The sequence below is a fragment of the Saccopteryx bilineata genome, chromosome 2 (genome assembly GCF_036850765.1).
Source record: "Saccopteryx bilineata isolate mSacBil1 chromosome 2, mSacBil1_pri_phased_curated, whole genome shotgun sequence".
In the NCBI taxonomy this organism is placed as follows: Eukaryota; Metazoa; Chordata; class Mammalia; order Chiroptera; family Emballonuridae; genus Saccopteryx; species Saccopteryx bilineata.
Genome location: NC_089491.1, coordinates 1,732,791 through 1,753,494, shown reverse-complemented (window position 1 = coordinate 1,753,494; position 20,704 = coordinate 1,732,791). Strand labels below are relative to the sequence as shown.

General features: G+C 65.3%; 1 protein-coding gene across 5 annotated transcripts; it reads left to right on the top strand.

Annotated features, from left to right (window-relative positions):
* Window positions 1-124: 124 nt before the first annotated feature.
* Window positions 125-20,470, top strand: SNAPC4 (small nuclear RNA activating complex polypeptide 4). 5 transcript variants are annotated; one of them, XM_066255733.1, is made up of 24 exons: window positions 125-285; window positions 986-1,186; window positions 2,050-2,111; window positions 2,938-3,102; window positions 3,212-3,337; window positions 3,812-3,890; window positions 4,163-4,244; window positions 5,027-5,131; window positions 5,210-5,282; window positions 5,542-5,706; window positions 8,257-8,404; window positions 8,976-9,082; window positions 9,237-9,331; window positions 11,853-11,947; window positions 12,340-12,419; window positions 12,654-13,115; window positions 13,875-13,958; window positions 14,042-14,264; window positions 14,552-14,622; window positions 14,984-15,070; window positions 15,644-15,671; window positions 16,158-17,854; window positions 19,050-19,170; window positions 20,040-20,470. In XM_066255733.1, exons 2-23 carry the CDS (start codon window positions 1,057-1,059, stop codon window positions 19,164-19,166), a joined length of 4,281 nt encoding a protein of 1,426 aa, XP_066111830.1. In that variant the 5' UTR covers window positions 125-285; window positions 986-1,056; the 3' UTR covers window positions 19,167-19,170; window positions 20,040-20,470. The 5 variants fall into 5 exon arrangements, with proteins under 5 accessions (XP_066111830.1, XP_066111829.1, XP_066111828.1 ...); XM_066255732.1 differs by having other exon boundaries at window positions 135-158; window positions 1,048-1,186; XM_066255731.1 differs by having other exon boundaries at window positions 143-158.
* Window positions 20,471-20,704: the final 234 nt, after the last annotated feature.

Genomic DNA, 20,704 nt, shown 5'->3' with positions numbered 1-20,704 from the left:
GCGGCCGCGCGGGGGCAGCACCGACCCTCCCGCCACCCAAGGCCCGTCCCGGGGTGCCTCGTACCTGCTGCGCAGCCGCGAAGGCGGGACTTCCGGTCGGTAGCGCCCTCACCCGCGGCTGCCGGAAGTGTGTTGCGCGACGGCGGCGCCGCTGGCGGGTGAGGGCGCGGTGGGAGCGGCGGCGGCTGCCCGGCCCGGGGCGGGGACGGAGGGCGGCGAGCGTGCGTGCTGCGGCCCGCGGGCCTGGCTGGCTCCCAGCTGAGTCCCGTCCGCCAGCGCTTCCAGGTGTGAACCGGGCGCCTTGTGCGGGCACGGCGACCGTCCTAGCGGCGGCCGGTCTGTGCCCGTCGGTCCCCGGCGGGAGAGCATGCGGAGGGCGGCTCGCCGTGCCTCTCGCGGGTGGTCGGCCCCGGGTCTGCGCTGTGCTCCTCTGGCGTCTTCCCTGCCCGGTCCTCCTTCTCCACGCCTCTCTGTCCAGCCCCCTCCGCTGTCCCCTCTGCAGCGTCCGCTCCGTGTCCCTCCCGGCAGGGGCTGGTCCTACCGCTGGGGGCAAGGCAGGGCCCGCCGCAGGCCCTGTCCTCGGCCTCCGTCCCCTGCTGTCGGCGCCCTGGTCCTCCGTCCCCTGGTCCCTGCGGGATCGCCCGCCAGACACCCGCTGGGCGTCCAGCTCTGGGGCGGGACAGCAGGCTGCGCCCACACCTGGGACCCCAGGGCCACGTGCGTCCTGGTCCCCTGGTGACTGCCACCGCACCCTGCCTTTTCTGCACTGGGTGACCAGCTCTCACGTGGCTTGCTTGTGGGAAGAGGGACCGGGCATTTGGGCCATGTTGGTGTCTGGTCACCCCGTCGGGGCAGGCAGCACCCATGCAGGGTGTTTCAGCCCCTGACAGCAAGGAGCCGGGGTTCGTGGGGCGTGGAGGCTGTCGCCTGGAGCCCCTCAGCCGGGCCTCTGGGAGCCCAGTCCCTGCATGCTGTCTCGTCGCAGGAGAGGGAGGGGGTTCCCGCACACCTGGGTTTCTGCCGTCTACCTGCCGTGTTTGGAGGCAGGCAGAGGCCATGGACGTCGACGCGGAGAGAGAGAAGATAACACAGGAAATCAGGGAGCTGGAGAGGATTCTGGATCCCGGCACCTCCGGTCTCAGCGTGGAGGGCTCGGAGTCGAGTCTCGATTCGGATTCTGACGCAGGTGAGCTCCCCCGGCGTGCAGCCCGGCCTGCCCGCGGCTCCCGTCGGCAGCTGGCGCAGCGGGACCGCCGGGACCTGCCTGTGCTCGCCAGAACCGGCCAACGCCGTCGCCCCTGGAGGGTGTCCTACTGTCCTCTCTCTTCATGGGCTCCCTGCCTGCTCGGTGTGTGTGTGTGAGTGCCCCGGACCATGTGGGCGTCTGCATCGGGCTGTCCTGGGAGAGCCTTCCAGAGCTCAGCTTGTCCACCGCGCCATGCCTAGACAGTCCCCTTGCTGAGGACCCCACCTTATCCTCCGGCTCTCTGTGCTGGGCGTGGCCGGCGGCTCTCTCTCTGAGTCTCCTGCTGCCAAAGCGCACGTTCTGCCCACCGGCCCACTGCCCTCCGTGCCCCTGCAGAGAGGCCTGCCTCAGCGGCCGAGCTGTCAGGGCGCCCCCCCCCCCAGCCTGCCCACACCTCCCCGGCCCCGGACTCCACTCTGCAGCCCGACGTCTAACAGCTTCTAACCGCGCCAGAGTCTCCCCCGTCACCAGGGCCTCTGCCTGTCTTCTCCCCAGGTCGTCCCCACAGTCACTGTTCCCGGGATGCCAGGGGACACTTCATGTTAGGCCTCCACCTTCTCCTTCTCACTGACCCTGCCCTCGGTCCATGCCCACGCATCTGGTCAGTGAGCAGAGCTCAGCCTCGGGGTGCTGTTGGCGAGGGAAGACCCAACTGCGTGTGTCTCCCTGAGCTCTCGGCCCCTCTCTCATCGCGCTTCTCCGCGGGGGGCGCTGCCCCTGCCGTTGGCTCCTCTGCCTGCGGCGTTCCCTCGCCAGCCACCTGTTTTCCCCGTGGTCACAGCGGTGTGCTTGCGTTCCCACAGATCCACTGCCCGATGAGGACTCGGAGGATGAGGACTCGGATGCTGCTGGTCCCTCGATCTCGGTAACTCCTGGCCCGGGCTGGCTGTGCCCTCCGAGGCAGACACACCACGCTTGCAGCCGGCCCAGCAGAGCGTTTGTTGTTAAGGATGACACGTCGAAGTGTTTAGCGTCAGAACTCAAACTGCCCCTGCAAGGGACTGCTGTCAGTAGCTTGGTGTCTGTCCCTCCTGACTGTCCCGTGCTCACGTTTGTCCTGAGCGCGTACGGAGGGCAGGCAGCCGGCCGCCTGGGTGCCGCCCCTCACAGCCCGCCTCTGTGCCTCGGTTTCCCAGTCTGTAGGGCAGTGGCAGTCACGGCCCGAGTCCGCTCGCACGTGTGAGTGCACAGAACAGTGCCTGGCCAGAAGTCATTTGGTTAAGCCGGTGCCTGGTCGCTGTTTTGTGATTATTTGGAGACTTTCTGTAATTTGGGGAAATTTCCAGTTTGCTCCGGGTCAGTTGGAGCGGCGGCGGCTGGCCCCATGGCTGTTTGGATTCACCGCCTTCTGCCAAGTTCGGCTCACTTCCACTTTCTAGTTTTGCGTGTCACTTGCCAGTGACGGAAGTCCCACGGGCCTGTCACAGAGCCCAAGTTTTGCAGAAATGCCTGTTGTAGAAACTGAAGGTTCCCATCTCCTCACGCCACCCCCACCCCAGTTCCTAGAAATTTAATTTCTTGCATTTTCAACAAGGGAGAGGGGATCCTCTGCGGAAGAACGGGTGAGGCTGCTCTCGCCTGTCCAGCGGCCGGGCGCGGGCTCAGAGGCTGGCCCCCTCTGCCAGGGCCCTGAGGGTGAGGAGCATCTGTGTGGCCCCACTTCCTCACCTGCAGTCTCCCACTGTGACCAGGAGGAAGAAAGGTGGGGTGAAGCCAGCAACGATGAGGACGACCCCAAGAAGACGCTCCCTGAAGACCCGGAGACCTGCCTGCAGCTGAACATGGTCTACCAGGAGGTCATCCAGGAGAAGCTGGCAGAGCTCAGCCTGCTGCTGGCCCAGAACCGGGAGCAGCAGGTGGGGCAGGGCCTAGCCCCACAGACCGCCAGGGCCCAGCCCCCCGGAACCGGGTCCCTGCTCCACAGGTCGAGTCTGCCTCGCCCACTGGGGCCCCGTCTGTCCACAGGAAGAAGTCATGTGGGACCTGGCAGGATCCAAAGGCCCCAGGGTGAAGGGCGGCAAGAGCCTGCCGCTGAACCTGTACATCGGCCACTTCCTGAAACCCTACTTCAAGGACAAGGTCACCGGCGTGGTGAGTCGGCGAGGCGGGCAGGTTCCATGGGAAGGGGCTCGCGTCCCGACAACCTGCCACGGCTGTCGTGAGCACCTCGGTCTTTAGGGAGATGTTCTCCAACATTCTGAGACTCTCCCGGGCCCAGTGGCCCAGGCTTCCTCCTCTGGAATGGGGCAGCTGACCTCTGCATCACAGACAAGCCCCTGGACATGTCCTCAGAGGTGGCCGTGGGCGCCGGCACGGCGGGGTGAGGGTCCTGGCGGTGCGGGGCCCGATGTCTCTGGAGGCAGCCCTCCCCTCCTCCTCGACCCCTCTGCTGTCGCCAGTCCCTCCCTCTGCTTCCAGGGCCACCGCAGTGGGTCCAGCGTCCAGGGCCGGCCTGCGTGTGCCAGGCTGCTCGCAGAGGCTGAGGGGAGGTGTCCCGAGTCCACGTGGGGCCCTCCGGGTGAGCACGCCCGAGTCTGTGCACTGTGACGCTGTGTTCTCCGACAGGGGCCCCCTGCCAACGAGGACGCGCGGGAGAAGGCCGCCCAGGGCATCAAGACGTTTGAGGAGCTCCTGGTGACCAAGTGTGAGAGCCCAGCGGGGGCTGCGGGGGCCGCCCTGTCACCCTGCTTTCACCCGGCGCGCGCCACGCCCGCACGGCTCTGTCCGGAGCCTCTGCCGTGGGCATGGCCTTCCTTCCCCGGGCTGAGCGGGGTCCCTGTGGGGACACGTCCTGGCTGTGCGCTGGGCAGGTGGTTCGCCCTCCTTCTCCTCTGGCTTCACAGGGAAGCCAGGCTGACGGGTGGAAGGCCCGGGAGGCGGTCACACCAGCCGCCCTGAGTCACTGTCTCTCCCCAGGGAAGAGCTGGGAGAAGGCCTTGCTCAGGAAGTCGGTGGTGAGCGACCGCCTGCAGCGCCTGCTCCAGCCCAAGTTACTGAAGTGAGTGTCGCGGGCAGCGGGGGGCAGCCCCCCTCAGCTCCCTGGTGTTGGCCGACGCCCAGTGCCCCCCCCACCGGGTCCCCCTCTGCAGCAGCAGCCACAGACCCTGAGCTGTCTTCAGGGAGGCAGCAGCATAATGGTTTAGTGTGCAGACGGGGCGGCCACCAGCCAGGTTCACTTGTCTGACTCGGGCAGTTTCTCTGCTCGGGGCCTCAGTTTCCACCTGTGAAATGGGGACCATTCACGAGGCCTGTTTCATGTGTATGCTGAGGGGGTGACATCACACGGCAAAATCCCTGGCCAGGGGGCCCCCGGGGCCACACACCGCCTCACGCCTTGACGTTTGGGTCAGGATTTGCAGTGGTGGTGGCTGGGTCCCTCCGTGGGCTGCGGGGAAGATGGGTCCTCTCCCTGAACTATTCCGGAAGTGAGCGTGTGTGAGCTCCGGACTGGCCTCTGGCCTGACCCTGTCACCCTCCTGTGTGCAGCACAGGGCCAGCACGGGGACGCTGGGCTTGGCACGTGCTGCAGCCACAGTCACCACCTCACGTCTGCCAGCACACTGCCGCTCTGGCTGCTGATGTGGCCCCAAGTGACCACCAGAGGGGGTGTCGCGGCCTCCCCTGCAGGGTCAGAGCCTGAGCCAGGCTCCCTGTTGGTGCCCTGCCCCTGTGCGGTGGGGAGTGACCCGCCCTGCACGGGGCACGGCATCTGCAGGAGGGCCCAGCGGGCCCAGAGCCCTCCCCCCACCCCGTAACCCCGGCCCGCCGCCGCGCCCACAGGCTCGAGTACCTGCACCAGAAGCAGAGCAGGGTCACGAGTGAGGCCGAGCGGCAGGTCCTGGAGAAGCAGACCCGGGAGGCGGAGAAGGAGATCCAGGACATCAAGTGAGCCGCGCCCGACGGGCGGGGCAGGGGCGGGGCCGTGGAGCCAGGCCCAGCTGACCGCCGCGCTCCCCTCTGCAGCCAGCTCCCGGAGGAGGCCTTGCTGGGCAGCAGGCTGGACAGCCACGACTGGGAGAAGATCTCCAACGTGAACGTAAGTCAGGCGTGCCCCGTGGCCACCCGAGCCCCGTGCCCTGCGGTCAGGTGCGTGGCCAGCACTGAGGGGCAGCTTCACAGGCCTTCCCGCTGGTGCGAGGCCTCTGCTGGGGTGGTGGCAGAGGAGGCTCTGCCTTTAGAGCCAAACCCACGTGTCTGGCTGCCCGAGCCCTGGTGCTGGGACGGGCTCCCATTCTCCCCGTGCGCCTGTTGCCGGCTGTCAGGGGCACCCCCCCAGGCTTGGCCTCTCTGCGCAGTTTGAAGGGGGCCGTGGTGCAGAGGAGATCCGGAAGTTCTGGCAGAACTGGGAACACCCCAGCATCAACAAGCAGGAGTGGACTGGGCAGGAGTTAGACCGGCTGCAGGCCATTGCGGCCGAGCATGACCACCTGCACTGGCAGGAGATTGCGGAGGAGCTGGGGGTAAGGACCAGGCCCCCAACACCCCTGGGCAGAGTGCGTTCCGCAGCCGGGGGGCTTCTGGGTGCAGGGGCTTCACGGGCTGTGGGCTACACCAAAGCCGGGGCTCACAGTTGTCTGGCTGCTTTTGAGGGGACGGCCCTCCAGAGTGACCCCTCCACACCCCTCAGGCCTTGAGGCCCCTCTGAGAGCACGTCCTCCAGATGCTCTTGTTCACTGCTGATTTTGTCCCTTCCCTGTCCCCATCTCTGCTCCTGCCAAGCCCAGCGGGTTTATCCGAGGGGTGCTGAGGACACTTCCCTATGTTCTTCCGGTTCTCGTGCTGTTTCCCTCATGTCCTGAGGTGCCGACCGAGTTCTTCGCTTGGCCTCTGTCTCTAACAACAGAGACGTCGAAGGCCGCTTTCCTGACGCCCGCTTGGCAGGAGACGCTCCTTTTACGAATTCCTAATTCCAGGTTCATCGCCTCTTTCCATCTTAGCTCACGTAGGGATATGTTTTTAAGTCGTTAGGTTTCTTGGGGTTCTTTCCGTCGCTCTTTAGTTCGAACCGTACTGACTTGTGACCTGAGAATGTGAGCTGTGAAGTCCCCGTTTCTTAACTTACGGCTTTCACGGCCAAGCACGTGATCGCAACACACCCGACTAAACTTCCTACCAAAGCTGCTTAAGTACAGACGTGCTTGATTCTCCGAGGGCCTCGGGGTCCACAGAGCCCGCTGGGTCGTTTGTCTGCCGTCTTACTGAGTTTTCATCCCGAGAGCAGCATTGATGTAACTGGGTGAAATCTGGCGTGACATCGTTAACGAGGCGTTTTCTCCTCGTGTCTCCATTCTGCTGTGTGGTCAGCTGCTCTGTAGTTCAGTGTCTACAACTCCATGCTTTTATTGGTAAATTGTGCTTCCAAAAAGTCACGTCATGTTTTTGTATTGTTAGTTTTATTTTCAAAGACTTTTTTTTCTTTTTTAGAGCAGTTTTAGACTCACAGCAAACGAGAGGAAGGAGGGGACAGACTTCTGTGTCCCCTCTGCCCCCATGAGCACAGCCTCCCCCTCAGCGGCACCCCCTTACCAGGTGCTGGTTTTGGGGTTTTTTTAGTCAAGAATGGTCCCACACTGACACGTCACCATCACCCAGAGTCCACAGCTGACATTAGGGTCACTCATGGTGTGCGTTCTGTGGGCTTGGACAAGGTGTAACGGCGTGTCTGCTGTGACAACATCGTGGGGACGTTTCACGGCTAACATCCCCTGTGCCCCCCTGCCCTTCCCCGGCCTCCCCCCCCCCACCCCCGGCCCCTGATCGTTTCACTGTCCCCGTGGTTTCCCTTTTCCGGACGCCGCAGAGCTGTAGTCACAGTGTGTGCGTCCTTGTCAGGTTGGCCCCTCTCTCAGTCAGAGGTGTGTGGGGTCCCTCCAGGTCTGTCTCTTCATGGCTCAGGTCTTCGTAGCACTGAATGATATCCCACTGTCCAGAGGGACCACAGTGGATTGTCCATCACCTACTGGAGGACCTCTTGGTGGCTTCTGAGATCTGTCCACTAGGAATACAACACCTGTGGGCCGCTGTTTGCGTGGACATAAGTTTTCAGCTCCTTTGGGTAAATACCCAGGAGCACAGTTGCTGGATTGCATGCTCAGGGTCTGTTTATGTTTAGCTTTGTCAGAAATCACGCCGTCTTTCAAAGTGGGCGCGAGAGTGTTCCTGCTGCTCCGGCCCCTCTTGGCGCTCGGGGTGGTCTGCGCTCGGGGTGTCCGCGGTCCTGACAGGCGTGCGGGGGTGTCGCAGTCTAACTGGCATTTCTCTGGCAATGTGAGGGGGAGCTTCTCACATACTTCTTTCCTGTTGCAGATCTTTATCCAGGTGTTTGAAGGTCTTTAGTCCCTTTTGTAAACATTGTTTCTTAAGGTTCTCTGTATCTGTCTTTAGGGTAACAGTCCTTGATCAGATACGCTGTATCTGTCTGTAGGTAACAGTCCTTGGTCAGATACGCTGTATCTGTCTGTAGGTAGCAGTCCTTGATCAGATACGCTGTTTTGCATTTTCTCCGCCTGTGCACTGTCTTCTGATCCCCTTGGTGTCGCCTCTCAGCACACAGGAGTTTCTAATTGGAGTCGGTTGTTTCTTTCACGGATGGTGCTTTCAGTGTCGTACGCAGAAGGCATCGCCGTCCTGGCCGGGTGGGTGGTGCAGGTCCCGCCCGCCGCCCTCGTCACCGCCCGGACCCCCTGCAGAGAGACCCTGGCACTAGGAGCCTCTAGGAGCTCCGGGCCTGGCCGGCCGCGTGTTCCCGCGTGTGTCTGTCTGCAGTGTGGCTTTCAGGCCACAGGGTGACGTGTCACGGCGACTTGCAGAGCTGTTTTCCTTCTGTAGACTTGTATCTCTGTCGTGGGGCCCTCTCACTGTCCCCTCAGGTCTGGTAGGAGCGCGTAGACCCCCGGGGCTCACCGGCGTGTGTCACCATGCGGCGCCTCCGACCCAGCCGCGTGCGGGGCGCCCCTGTGTGCGCGGGCGCAGGCCCGGTGACACCCTTTGCTGTGGTTTGTCCCGGGAAGACCAGCCGCAGTGCCTTCCAGTGCCTGCAGCAGTTCCAGCAGCACAACAGAGCCTTCAAGCGCAGGGAGTGGACAGAGGAGGAGGACCGCATGCTGACCCAGCTGGTGCAGGAGATGCGCGTGGGCAGCCACATCCCCTACCGGAGGAGTGAGTCTGCGGCCCCGGGGCCTCCGGGGCGGGGGCAGGGGGTGGCTGGTGGTGCCTGAGCGTGGTGCGGGGAGGCCGGGTCCTGCCCTCCTGGGGATGGTGACTGGGCGGGGGCAGGGGGTGGCTGGTGGTGCCTGAGCGTGGTGCGGGGAGGCCAGGTCCTGCCCTCCTGGGGATGGTGACTGGGCGGGGGCAGGGGGTGGCTGGTGGTGCCTGAGCGTGGTGCGGGGAGGCCGGGTCCTGCCCTCCTGGGGATGGTGACTGGGCGGGGGCAGGGGGTGGCTGGTGGTGCCTGAGCGTGGTGCGGGGGGGCCAGGTCCTGCCCTCCTGGGGATGGTGACTGGGCGGGGGCAGAGGGTGGCTGGTGGTGCCTGAGCGTGGTGTGGGGAGGCCAGGTCCTGCCCTCCTGGGGATGGTGACTGGGCGGGGGCAGGGGGTGGCTGGTGGTGCCTGAGCGTGGTGCGGGGAGGCCAGGTCCTGCTGTCCTGGGGATGGTGACTGTCCCCAGCAGTTAGAACCGCACTCCATGGTGACCGGAGGGGCAGTGCTCACGAGGCCCCTCCACCCCCAGTTGTCTACTACATGGAAGGGAGGGACTCCATGCAGCTCATCTACCGCTGGACCAAGAGCTTGGACCCCAGCCTCAAAAAAGGCCTCTGGTCCCCAGAGGAGGACGCGGTACATGTGGGGCCCGGGGGGAGACGTGCCTGGGCCGCGCCCTTGGACCCTGCAAGCTGCTGCCAGGCCCCGACGTCCCTTCTCACACAGACTGAGTGCAGGGTGGGGGGCCATGCCCCCCCAGGCTCATCTGTCTGTGTGTCCCTTCCTGCAGAAGCTGCTTCAAGCCGTGGCCAAGTACGGGGAGCAGGAATGGTATAAGATCCGGGCGGAGGTGCCGGGCAGGAGTGACGCCCAGTGCCGAGACCGGTGAGTCAGGCGTGCTGGGCGCGGCGGGCCTGGGTGGGAGGAGGTGAGGACCCAGGCTGTCGGGCCCCGGGGGACGGCTTTCGGGTACAGGGGACACCCGGTCAGGAAATAGGATCGCTGTTATTTTCAAACCACACCTTGATTCAGACTCGACTTGTGATGGGCCCTGGTTGACAGTAGCCCTGAGCCCTGTTGTCCAAATTCCTCTCCCGAATTTTTTTAATCCAAACAGCTTTATTAACCCTTTGAGTAGCGAGTTTTTTTCATGCTCACTGACCCCCAAGAGTGATTTTTTTATTTCAAAAAATGGGCCTTGGCTGGTTGGCTCAGTGATAGAGCGTCAGCCTGGCATGTGGAAGTCCCGGGTTCAATTCCCAGCCAGGGCACACAGGAGAAGCGCCCATCTGCTTCTCCACCCCTCCCCCTCTCCTTCCTCTCTGTCTCTCTCTTCCCCTCCCGCAGCCAAGGCTCCATTGGAGCAAAGATGGCCCGGGCGCTGAGGATGGCTCTGTGGCCTCTGCCTCAGGTGCTAGAATGGCTCTGGTTACAACAGAGTGGTGCCCCAGATGGGCAGAGCATCACCTCCTGGTGGGCGTGCCGGGTGGATCCCGGTCGGGCGCATGTGGGAGTCTGTCTGACTGCCTCCCCGTTTCTAACTTCAGAAAAATACAAAAAAAAGAAAAAAGAAAGAAAAGAAATTAGTTCCAGTTATAGTTTTATTAACTTAAAATCATATTTGTTTCATAACCAATTTATGGAAACAAGAACATACATTTGCCTTCTTTTAACATCACCTTACACATTTTAGAAATAAATCGGTCGTACTCTGGATGGTCAGGAGGCACGAGGACGACGCACATGAACGTTTGTACTCCTCAAGGGCTTACGATATAAGTCACACAACGTACAACTCACCTTTATACTGTTCAGTTCTGTGGTTTCTAGGGTATTCATCAAGCTGTGTAGCACTTGCTTTTAGGACATTTTGGTTCCCCTACAATGAAAACTTATCCCCTAACAAAGAAAATAAACAGTTCAAAACCAGGCAGAGGACCTGGGTAGACACCTCTCCAAAGGAGACATGCAAACAGCCGTTGCAACCAGGAAAAGACGCTCACATCGCTTGTCATTTCAGAAGGATAAGTTAGATCAGTGGTCCCCAACCTTTTTTGGGCCACGGACCAGTTTAATGTCAGAAAATATTTTCACGGACCGGCCTTTAGGGTGGGACGGATAAATGTATCATGTGACTGAGACAAGCGTCAAGAGTGAGTCTTAGACGGATGGAACAGAGGGAATCTGGTCATTTTTTAAAAATAAAACATCGTTCAGACTTAAATATAAATAAAACGGAAATAATGTAAGTTATTTATTCTTTCTCTGCGGACCGGTACCAAAGGGCCCATGGACCAGTACCGGTCCGCGGCCCGGGGGTTGGGGACCACTGAGTTAGAACCACCGTGAGTGACCCCTTCACACGTGAGACAAGGAGCCACCGCAATCCTGCGCACCGAGGGTGGGGGCGCGGTGTGGGGCCCCGCGTGGGAGTGGCCAGCGGCTCCTCGGAAGCCACGCAGAGTGGCCACGCGGCCCAGGACCCCTGCACTTGGGTGGAAACAGCCCCGATGCTTGTGGGCAGGTTGGCGGATAAGGGACGTGGGGCCGCAGAGCCCAGATAACAACGTCACTTGGCCTGAGACACAACGTGGGAACCTGGCGTGTGCCGTGGTGTGGACGAGCCTGGGAGCCAGCGCGGTGGACACGCCGTGTGCACGGACGTGCTGTTTTTCTCTCACACGCCCTGCTAGGTGTGCGACGGCTGGGTCACGTGGTGACATGGTTTCACCTGCCGGGAACCTGCCGGACTGTTTCCAAAGTGGCTGCTGCCCCCACTGACCACTGACCACTGACCACCCCATGGCAGCATGGGCTGGGTTTCTGTCGCCCACGTCCTTGCCCATGCTTAGTGCTGTTCCCGTGGGAGCCGTCCTGGTGGGGGGACGAGTGTCCCTGTGGGTGGGTGTGGCATTTCCCCAGTGGCTGCTGCCCCCACTGACCACTGACCACCCCATGGCAGCATGGGCTGGGTTTCTGTCGCCCACGTCCTTGCCCATGCTTAGTGCTGTTCCCGTGGGAGCCGTCCTGGTGGGGGGATGAGTGTCCCTGTGGGTGGGTGTGGCATTTCCCCAGTGGCTGCCCACATGGGCATCTCTTCTGTGCTGCTGGCCTCTGCCTGTTGTCTCTGGAGAAATGTCTCTTCACGGCCTGTACGCATTTTTAAAATTGAGTTATTTGTGTTACTGACTCGTACAGAGTTCTTTGTGACTTCCAGACACAAGTCCCTGCTCAGGCACCTGGTTTGCAGGTGCTCTCACGGTCCATGGGTCATTCTTCACTTTCTTGATGGTGAAGCACGCGAGTTTTTTTAACTCTGATAAAGTCCAATCTGTCTGTATTTTGGGGTTGGTTGCCCAGCCACCTTCGTATCTAAAACGTCCGTTTGTTTTCATGTTGTTCCTAGGTATCTCAGCAGGTTACACTTCAGCTTGAAAAAGGGACGGTGGAATTCAGAAGAAGAGGAGAAGTTAATTGAACTGATAGAGAAACACGGTGTCGGTGAGTCCTCCTTGGCACAGACATGTGGGCGCCCAGCGGGCTACTCCGTTCCCGTCTGCCTCCTGGCCGCCACCCCCCTCCCGGGCACCAGGGCGGTGGTTTTCTCATCCCACGGCAAGTCTGTGCGCGCTGGAGGGGGCTCAGGGCGGGATGGGTGAGAGCCGGCACCACGCCCAGCTCCGTGCAGGCGGCCTGTCCACGGACTTGTTTAATTTACGGACCTGAGCCGGCTGTTTTCCACTGGAGGGCAAAGCTTCTCAAAGGCGAGAGCTGTGCTGGGGGTGGGGGTGCCCTGAGGGGGGGCGCAGCTGTGGAGGAGACCCTCCCTGGGCTGAGGGCCACTTCCCAGGTGACGGCCGGGCGGTGAGGCAGCTCCCCTGTCCTCGGTGCAGGTCACTGGGCGAAGATCGCTTCTGAGCTCCCCCAGCGGACGGGCTCCCAGTGCCTGAGCAAGTGGAAAGCCATGGTCAGGGTGAGGCCTCCCGCGGGGCGGGGAGGGGTGCGGGGAGGGGGCGCAGGGGCCCGGCCGGACGGACAGGACAGGACGGCTGCTCTCTGGCCGGGGCGTCTCTCCAGGAGGCCGCGGGCGGAGACCGGGCTGGCAGTGACCGCGCTCCCTGTGCCTGCCCCAGAAGCCTGCCCGCCCGCCCACGTCCCTGTTGCCGAGCCCGGGCAGCTGAGGCCTGAGCAGCCCCTCCGCCCACAGAGGAGGCAGGGTCGGGGCAGGAGGCGGCGGCAGCGCCTTCGCAACGTGCGCTGGAGCTCCAGCAGCGGGGACAGCAGCAGCGGGGACAGCAGCGCGGACAGCAGCGGGGACAGCAGCAGCGGGGACTCGGAGCCCGAGCCGGAGGAGGCCCCGGACACCCAGGAGGGTGGCCAAGCGCAGCCATCGGCACAGCACCCCGTGCCAGACGTGGACCTGTGGGTCCCTGCCAGGCTGAGCGTCCCCATGTCGAAGGCCGCGCGGGCCGGGGGCGGCCCAGGACGCTCGGCTGCCTCGCCCGGCCCTCCCAGCGCCTCCAGTGCGGCCCAAGGTGGCGGCAGGGAGGCAGAAGGGCCGGGCTGGGCACAGGCCCTCTCTGGGACCCAGCGTGCTGGCATGAGGGGCGTCGGATACCCACGCTGGGCGGGCGCCCACCCTGAGAGCACAGAGGAGCCGGCAGATGAGGTGGGCGTGGCCCTGGCACCGCCCGGGGTGTGGGGCTGGACGCTGCTGGGCGGTCAGGAGCCAGGCCGCTGGGTGCACGGCAACCCCTCCTTGCTCTTAGGACAGTGGCTTCTGGCCGCTGTGAGGACGGGCGGGCAGCAGGGGGCAGCACCGCCCCACCCGGCTCCCTGTAAGAGCCACGTGAAGAGCGAGGAGCTGCTGCCCGCAGGCTGCACCAGCCCCCAGCTCGGGCTGCCGGGCCAGTCCCCTGAGCCCCGTGCTGGGGGGCCACTCGGGCCGCCGGGCCGGTCCCCTGAGCCCCGTGCTGGGGGGCCACTCGGGCTGCCGGGCCGGTCCCCTGAGCCCCGTGCTGGGGGGCCACTCGGCTGCCAGGCCGGTCCCCTGAGCCCCGTGCTGGGGGGCCACTCGGGCTGCCGGTCCGGTCCCAAGCCCCGTGCTGGGGGGCCGCCGGGCCGGTCCCCTGAGCCCCGTGCTGGGGGGCCACTCGGGCCGCCGGGCCAGTCCCCTGAGCCCCGTGCTGGGGGGCCACTCGGGCCGCCGGGCCGGTCCCCTGAGCCCCGTGCTGGGGGGCCACTCGGGCCGCCGGGCCGGTCCCCTGAGCCCCGTGCTGGGGGGCCCCCTGAGGCCTCAGGGCCTCCGCACGTGTCTCCCCCACGCAGCACCAGCGTTGGGGTCGGGAGGGGGCCTGCGCTGCCCGTGGGGCGGGCTCCATGTGGGCTCCTCGCCCTGCAGCCCCGCCCTGTGCTGTCTCTCTGTCAGGGGGGGCGGCAGCTGCTGAGGGTGCCTCTGGAGACTGTGCTGCGGGTGCTCCAGACCAACACGGCGGCCCGGCGCCGTGCCCTGGTGAGGGCCTGCCCGTGTCCCCTGCCCCTGCCCGGCCACGCACTCAGGGCACGCCTCGCCCAGCCGCCACCTCTGTCCCACAGATGGAGAAGCTGAAGCAGCCGGGCCGGCCGGGCTCCCCCCGGGTGACAGGCCCCGTTGGTGACGCGGACCAGCCCCGTGTGCGGCGGCTCTGGCAGCGGCACCGGGGACACATTCTGCAGAGCAGGCTGCTCGAGCGCCGGCTGCTGATGGCCGTGAGCCCGTGGGTGGGCGACGTGGTCCTGCCCCGCGCTCCCCAGAGGCCCCCCGCGGCGCCCACGCGGGGTACTGTCCCTGGGTTCCAGGGGGACGGGGACACGCAGGGGACCTGCAGGTGGACGCTGACTTTCTAAAAGGGCATCTGCTGGAGGGTGTGGGGCTTGGTCTCTGTCGTTCTGCTTAGCTGACAGGTCAGTGTGGGGAGTGTCCTAACCCCCCAGCCTTCAGCAGGGGCGTCTGTCTGGACTGGAGGTTCTTCGGGGCTCCCTGCCTGGCACCGGGCTCCGAGGCTCGCGGGCCCTCCAGGGGAGGGACCTGGAAGCCACTTTGTGCCTGTGCCCTTGTCCCCCCAGCCGACGGCATCAGGGCGCAGCTGCAGGACGCCCGCTTGGCCAGCACCCCGGTGTTCACCCTCCTCATTCAGGTGAGCCTCCGACACGGAGCTCTCTGTCTCTGTGACGTGGGTGGTTTGTGGGGCTCCTGCAAGCACAGCTTCCCACAGCTGTGGGTCCCTGACGTGGTCTCCCAGTGACCGACAGCTTCTAGCGGCAGCATCCCTGCCACCGTCGGCTAAACCAGCCCCGAAGGGTGGGGCTCGGGGAGGGGTGTGTCCTGGCAGCTGAGGGGGCAGCAGGCTCTCTGCCCCAGGCTCTGTGCTCCTGAGAGGCGCTATGGTCAGGGCTGCGGACACCTTGGTCATCTCAGCCCCTCCAGGCAGGGCAGGACCTCCCGTCACGTGTGGTGTCACACGTGGGTCATGTGTGTGTGCCTGTATGTCCCCTCAGCTGTTCCAGATCGACACTGCCGGCTGCATGGAAGTCGTTCGAGAGAGGAAGGCCCAGCTGCCCGCCCTGCCCCAGGCTGGTGCTCAGGTGAGGAGTGAGGGTGAGTGCTGGGCATGGGCTCCCCTGGCCCTGCCCCCCTCTCCTCCCACCCCTAGGCAGGAAGTGAGGAGCAGCAGCTCTGGCAGGGACAGGAGGTGCCCAGTGCCATGGGTTTGGGCTCTGGGAGGGTCTGCCGGGCTCAGGGAGGGCCCGGAGCCTCCGAGGACTTCCAGTCACGTCCTGGGCTGAGACAGGACCCACACTCAGGCCCACCTGGCACCTGGCACCACTGCCACCACCCCTGGTGCAGGTGGCTGAGCCCGTGGGGTCCGTCAGTAAGAGGGTGCCCTGCTTCTCCCTGCGACCAGCTAGACCAGCTCAGAGGAGCCCCCTGAGGGCCCTGTAGGCAGCGCTGCCTCAGGAGGGGGCCAGGGGCCTGGGTGGGTGCCAGGCCAGGGGTGCTGTCTGGGCCAGGCCGGGCCTCTGGGCTAGTGCAGGGGTGGTGCGAGGGGCAGGACTTATCCCCGTGGCAGGAAGGGGCCATGCTCTTGGTGATGGTGGGAAAGGGGGCGGGGCCCCTGGGGACTCCCTGATGGGCTGACTCGCCCCCTTCTCTTCCAGGCACCCCTGAGCGCCCCGCAGCCCCCAGGTACTGCTTCCCCTCCCCCCTTCCCCTTCCCCTCCCTCCCCTCCCCCTCTCCCTCTGTCTTGTCTCTAGGGGAGAGAGGCCAGTCTGTCCCAGGCTGGGAGCAGCACGCCAGGCCCCTGATAAGGGACTTTCTTGCGTCCCGGGAGGGGGACAAGAGCCTGGCTGGCCCGAGGTGGGGTGGGGGGTGTTCCTTGGACTCTGGCCTGTGAGCACCACAGGGGAGCCCTGAGGCCTCCCTGGCGCGGAGGGGACGTGAGAGGCAGGAGCCTCTCCTGGGGCCACTGCACATCTGCTGCACCAGCAGTTGCACAAGGGTCTGTGGTCCCGAGAGAGGATACCAGGAGGGCGGACAGTGGTTTGGAGACGTTCACGATTTGGGGGCCTGCACACCAGGCTCCTGCTGCCTTGCTCCCAGCAGCGCCCCCAGAGGGCCCCTGGCAGGATGCAGGGCCAGGCCCTCGTCAGCGCCCGCTCGTCTTTCCTCAGAGAGCCTCCTGCGCTGCGCGCCGGCCCGGGAAGCCGCAGAGAAGAGCACCCACCACGGCGGGCAGAGGGGGCGGCACCCCCGCCGGGCCGAGTCCACCTCCCGGGCGTCCCCGCCGGCCCCGTGCGGCCCGAGGCCCAAGCCCAAGACCGTGTCCGAGCTGCTCCGGGAGAAGCGGCTACGGGAGGCTCAGGCCAGCAGGGCAGTCCAGGGCCCCGTGGTCCTCCCGACCCCGCTGCTGGTCGCCTCACCTCTGGTCCTCCAGCCGCCTGGACCGCTGGCCTCCCCCCTGTCCCCAGCCACAGGGCTGGCTATCTCAGACTCGGTGCTCTCTGGGCCTGCGGTCCCCACAGCGGCCAGTCCGCGTGCTTCAGACTCCTGGACCTCGACCACGGGCAGGGGGCCCCCTGCTCTGCAGACCCTGGCCTTTGCTCCCGTCTCCACCGTGGCTGGGACGCCCCCAGCTGCCGCCAGAGCCCCCACTCTGGACCCTAGCCCGGCGCCTGTCAGCGGCCATCTCTGTGGTTTCGGACAGTCTCAGGCCCCCACCTCGTCCCGGAAGCAGGGCCTGCCCGAAGCCCTGCCTTTCCTCCCCGCTGCCCCCAGCCCCGGGCAGCTGCCGGTCCAGCCCCTCAGCCTGACGCCCGCTCTGGGCACCCCCCGTGGTGGGCCACACATGGCGGCCAGCACTCCGCTGCCTGTCACCTGGGTGCTCACGGCCCAAGGGCTGCTCCCTGTGTCGATGCCGCCCGTTGTGGGCCTTCCCAGGCCATCAGGGGTCCTTGACCCCAAAGGGCCATCAGCAGTGGTGGCTCTGTCACCCTCCTTGACTGAGACTCGGGCAGGCCAGGGCACAGCCAGCACAGACTCAGGATCAGCCCCTCGCGCCGGGACAGACCTCACACCCCGCTCAATGCCCCCGCCGTCCCTCAGCCCTGCAGAAGTGGACGGTGACGGGGCTCGTGCTCCTGGGGGACTCTCTTCGCCCGGAGAGGCCCACGTGGCTGGGGAGATGGCCTCCCAGGCTGAAGTCCTGGCTGACCACCCGGAAGCAGAGGTGCCCGGGTCCAGCCAGCTGCCTCTACACAGTGGTGCTGACCCGGGGAATGCCCCAGAAAGGACACTGGTGCCCGCCTCAGAGCCAGCGGAGGCCAAGGCACCTCTGGACTTGGAGAGGCCACCCCCACCCCAGCTTGGGCCTGAGAAGGGTGCCCTGGACCTGGGCCTCCTGTCCCAGGAGAGCGAGACGGCCGTGCGGGAGTGGCTGCGGGGACAGCGCGGCGTGTGTGTGCCCCCGCTGGGCAGCAGACTGCCCTACCAGCCCCCCGCCCTGTGCAACCTGAGGGCGCTGTCCAGCCTCCTGCTGCACAAGAAGACACTGGAGCACAGGGCCGCCTCCCTGGTGCCCGGCGGGGCAGCCGGGGCCCTGCAGGCCGCGCTGGGGCGGGTGCGGAGGCGGCTGCAGCACAGCCCGGCCTACCTGCTGCTGAAGGCCCGCTTCCTGGCGGCCTTCACCCTGCCCGCGCTCCTGGCCACCCTGCCCCCGCCCGGCGTCCCCACCACTGTGTCCGCAGCCACGCCGGCTGACCCCGAGAGCGAGGATGACCAGGAGCCGGAGCTCCTGGACAGTGACGGCCCGCTGGACTGCCAGGCGCGTGGGGGTCCCCAGGCAGGGCCCGCGGCCACAGCCCCCCTTCAGGTAGGTGGCCACCGGCATGGAGCGCCCACCCCACTTCCCTGGGTGCCCCCTTGGGCGCCCTGCCGCCTGCCTGCGGTGTGTGGCCTGCCTGGGGGCGGGGTGGGGTGGGGGCGGAGCAGGTGGAAGTGGCCGGGGCCTGAGAGCTGTGGCTCCTGAGGAGGAGGAAGCTGGCCGCGCCTGCCAGCTGCGTGCAGACTGCGGAGGCTCCGCCTCCTCGGCCACTGGTGGTGAGAGAGGCAGGAACCTCGCTTCTGACACGGGAGACCCCGGCCTCTCCTGGGGCTCCTGCCCCGCTGCCCTGTCTGCGGGGAGCTGGCTTGGGCTCCATGCCCACCTGTGCGCACCCCTCTCCTGGCCGGCCCGCCTCTGCCCCTGCCCCTCCAGACAGCGGGCCCGTCCTCAGGTGTCGGCTCTGGCCCCACTCACCTCGGGGCTTTCTGAGCTGTGGGCGAAACCACTCCCTGCTCCCCAGGGAGAGCCGACAATAACATGTGAGGAGGGTGTCCCTGCGTCCTCTGTGGCAGCAGCACAGGGGTCACTGGCAAGGCCGCCTCGCCTGTCCCCGTTGTCTGGGGCTGGGCCCCTCACACTGCCCAGTCAGGGAGGTTGTCCCGGCTGCTGCAGATGTGTCTCGGGCACATTGGTGGCCTCCCCTCTCCTCCCCGTGTGGGGAGGCCGTGGCTGTGGGCTGGAGGACACGGGAGGCAGGGTGGTGGCGGAGGGCTGTGCCACCCTCCCCAGGGGCCTTGCCTGGGTCCCAGGGCTGTCCTCTGGGCTGACAAGCAGCGGGTCCAGTGCTGGACCCCAGGTCCGAGAGGAACAGGCCCCTGCACTGCACTGTGTATGCGGCCTCTTCACCACCTGTTCCTCGGTCCCTGTCCTGCTGACCCGGCGGGGGAGAAGGGACACGGGGTTGCTCAGGGGTGGGAGCCCCAGGTGAGGCAGGCTTCAGCAGAAAGCTGGGGCCTGCGTGTGGCCCCAGGGAGGGCAGCGCCCTCCCATCCCTTGCCAGTCGTGGCCCCAGTGTGTGGTGGTGTCCCCAGGCCAGCCTGTGGTCCTCCTCTGCTGAGGCCTCGGCAGCCAGAGCTTCCCGTCCCATGGGGCCCTCACCCACTCCCTGCTACTCTCACTGCCCCCCATCTCGTCCATCCTGGCAAAGAGGTCTCTCCCGTCCCCACACTGGATTCCGTTTCAGGGAGTCCTGGACCCTGGTGAGGACCGCGCCCCGCCCTGCCCGGACGATTCCAGTGACTTGGACGTGCTCAAGACCCGGCAGGGCCGGCACATCCGGAAGCGGAGGAGGCTGCTGTGAGCAGGTCAGCGGTGAGGGCGGGCCGCTGTGGTCCAGGCCAGCCAGGCGAGTGGGGGGTTGCTGGCTGGTGTGGCCCTGAGCTCACAGCAGGTGGTGGTGTTAGGCAGGTGGGCCCAGGTCTGGAGAGGTCCTGGGCAGGGGCTGGCTGACTCACGACCCCCCTCCCGCCCCTGGGTCCCTCTGTCCTGCACTCTTCTCCCTGTCTGCCTGCTCAGTGGGCAGCTCCTCAGAGGCACCCTCCCTGACCGCTGTCCTGAGGAGGCACCGCCTGTCCCAGTGTCCGTCTGTCCGGAGGCACTCCCTTACTTGCCCACTCCTTGTTTGCCCACTCCACTGTCTTCCCATCCCATGAACGTGAGCCCATGAGGGCAGGCATGTGGCTTTTTGCTGCTGGGTCCCCGGTGACCAGACTGCAGGTCCCAAGTAGGCCCTTAGCACCAATTGGTTGAGTTTGTGACATCAAGACTGAAGTGGGGGCAGATGCTGTGGTCAGCAGGTCCCCAGTGGCCAGAGAGGCTCCTTTTATTCACTTGAGAGTAGGGGCAAGGAGAGACGGGAACAGCAGTCTGTTCCTGCGTGTGCCCTGACCGGGGATCGAACTGGCAGCCTCTGTACTGCAGGGCGACACTCTCACCAACTGAGCCACCCAGCCAGGGCAGGAGAGGCTCCTCTGAGCACCGGGGGCCGTGAGGTCCCAGGGGGGGCGAGGGGGGGGAGAGAGGTGAGCCCACAGAGGGGTCATCACTGCGGCCCACCCTCTGGCTCACGGTCTGTCCTCGCCACGCCCCCCACCCCACATGGTGCCTCCACAGCATCAGGTGGAGTCTGGCTGTGATCGGGGCGCCCCCACCATTGGGGTGTCTTGTGTTCCAGGACAGCTCTGCCCAGATGCCCACGGTGGCTCCATCAGGAGTGGGACCCTGCTGGACTTGGCAAGCCCATCACCCACCCCACAGGAGAAAGTGGCCGGGGACCCGGAGAGGCTCTGCCAATAGTGACCACGCTGTCACGGGGACCGTCCCCTAATGCAAGTTGGAATATTTGAAAGAATAAATAAATGTCCTCTATTTTTGAATTAAAAAACAAGCTACAGGCTGTTTGTCCTGAGATAGTGGGCCATGAGAGGGATGGGCCCCCCCCCGGACATGCTGGGAGTTGACCAGCTGGGCCTGGGGTCCTTGGACCCCCTGAGAAGCAGAGGCCCTTTCCACAGGAAGCAATGTGGCTGCCATCCTTCAAGGTGCCACATCAGGGCCGAGGGCGACCACTTCCTCCACCGTCCAGACCACACAGCCGACCCAGGCAGCTCCACCGAGCGCCTCTCTGTGTCCTGTAGGCCTGTCTTTAGCACAGGGCTGTCCCAGGAGCCCCCATCTGTCCCAACGCTCCAGCTTCCGGTCCTCATGGCCGGCTCCCGGTGATGTCACTGCTGTGTCGTGGAGAGCTTCCAGCAGAGAACTGGAGCAAGTGGGCCCAGCTGTGTCCTGGCTCGGCCTCCGCCTCACCCCCGCCAGACAGCACGCGTCACGTCACGCCTG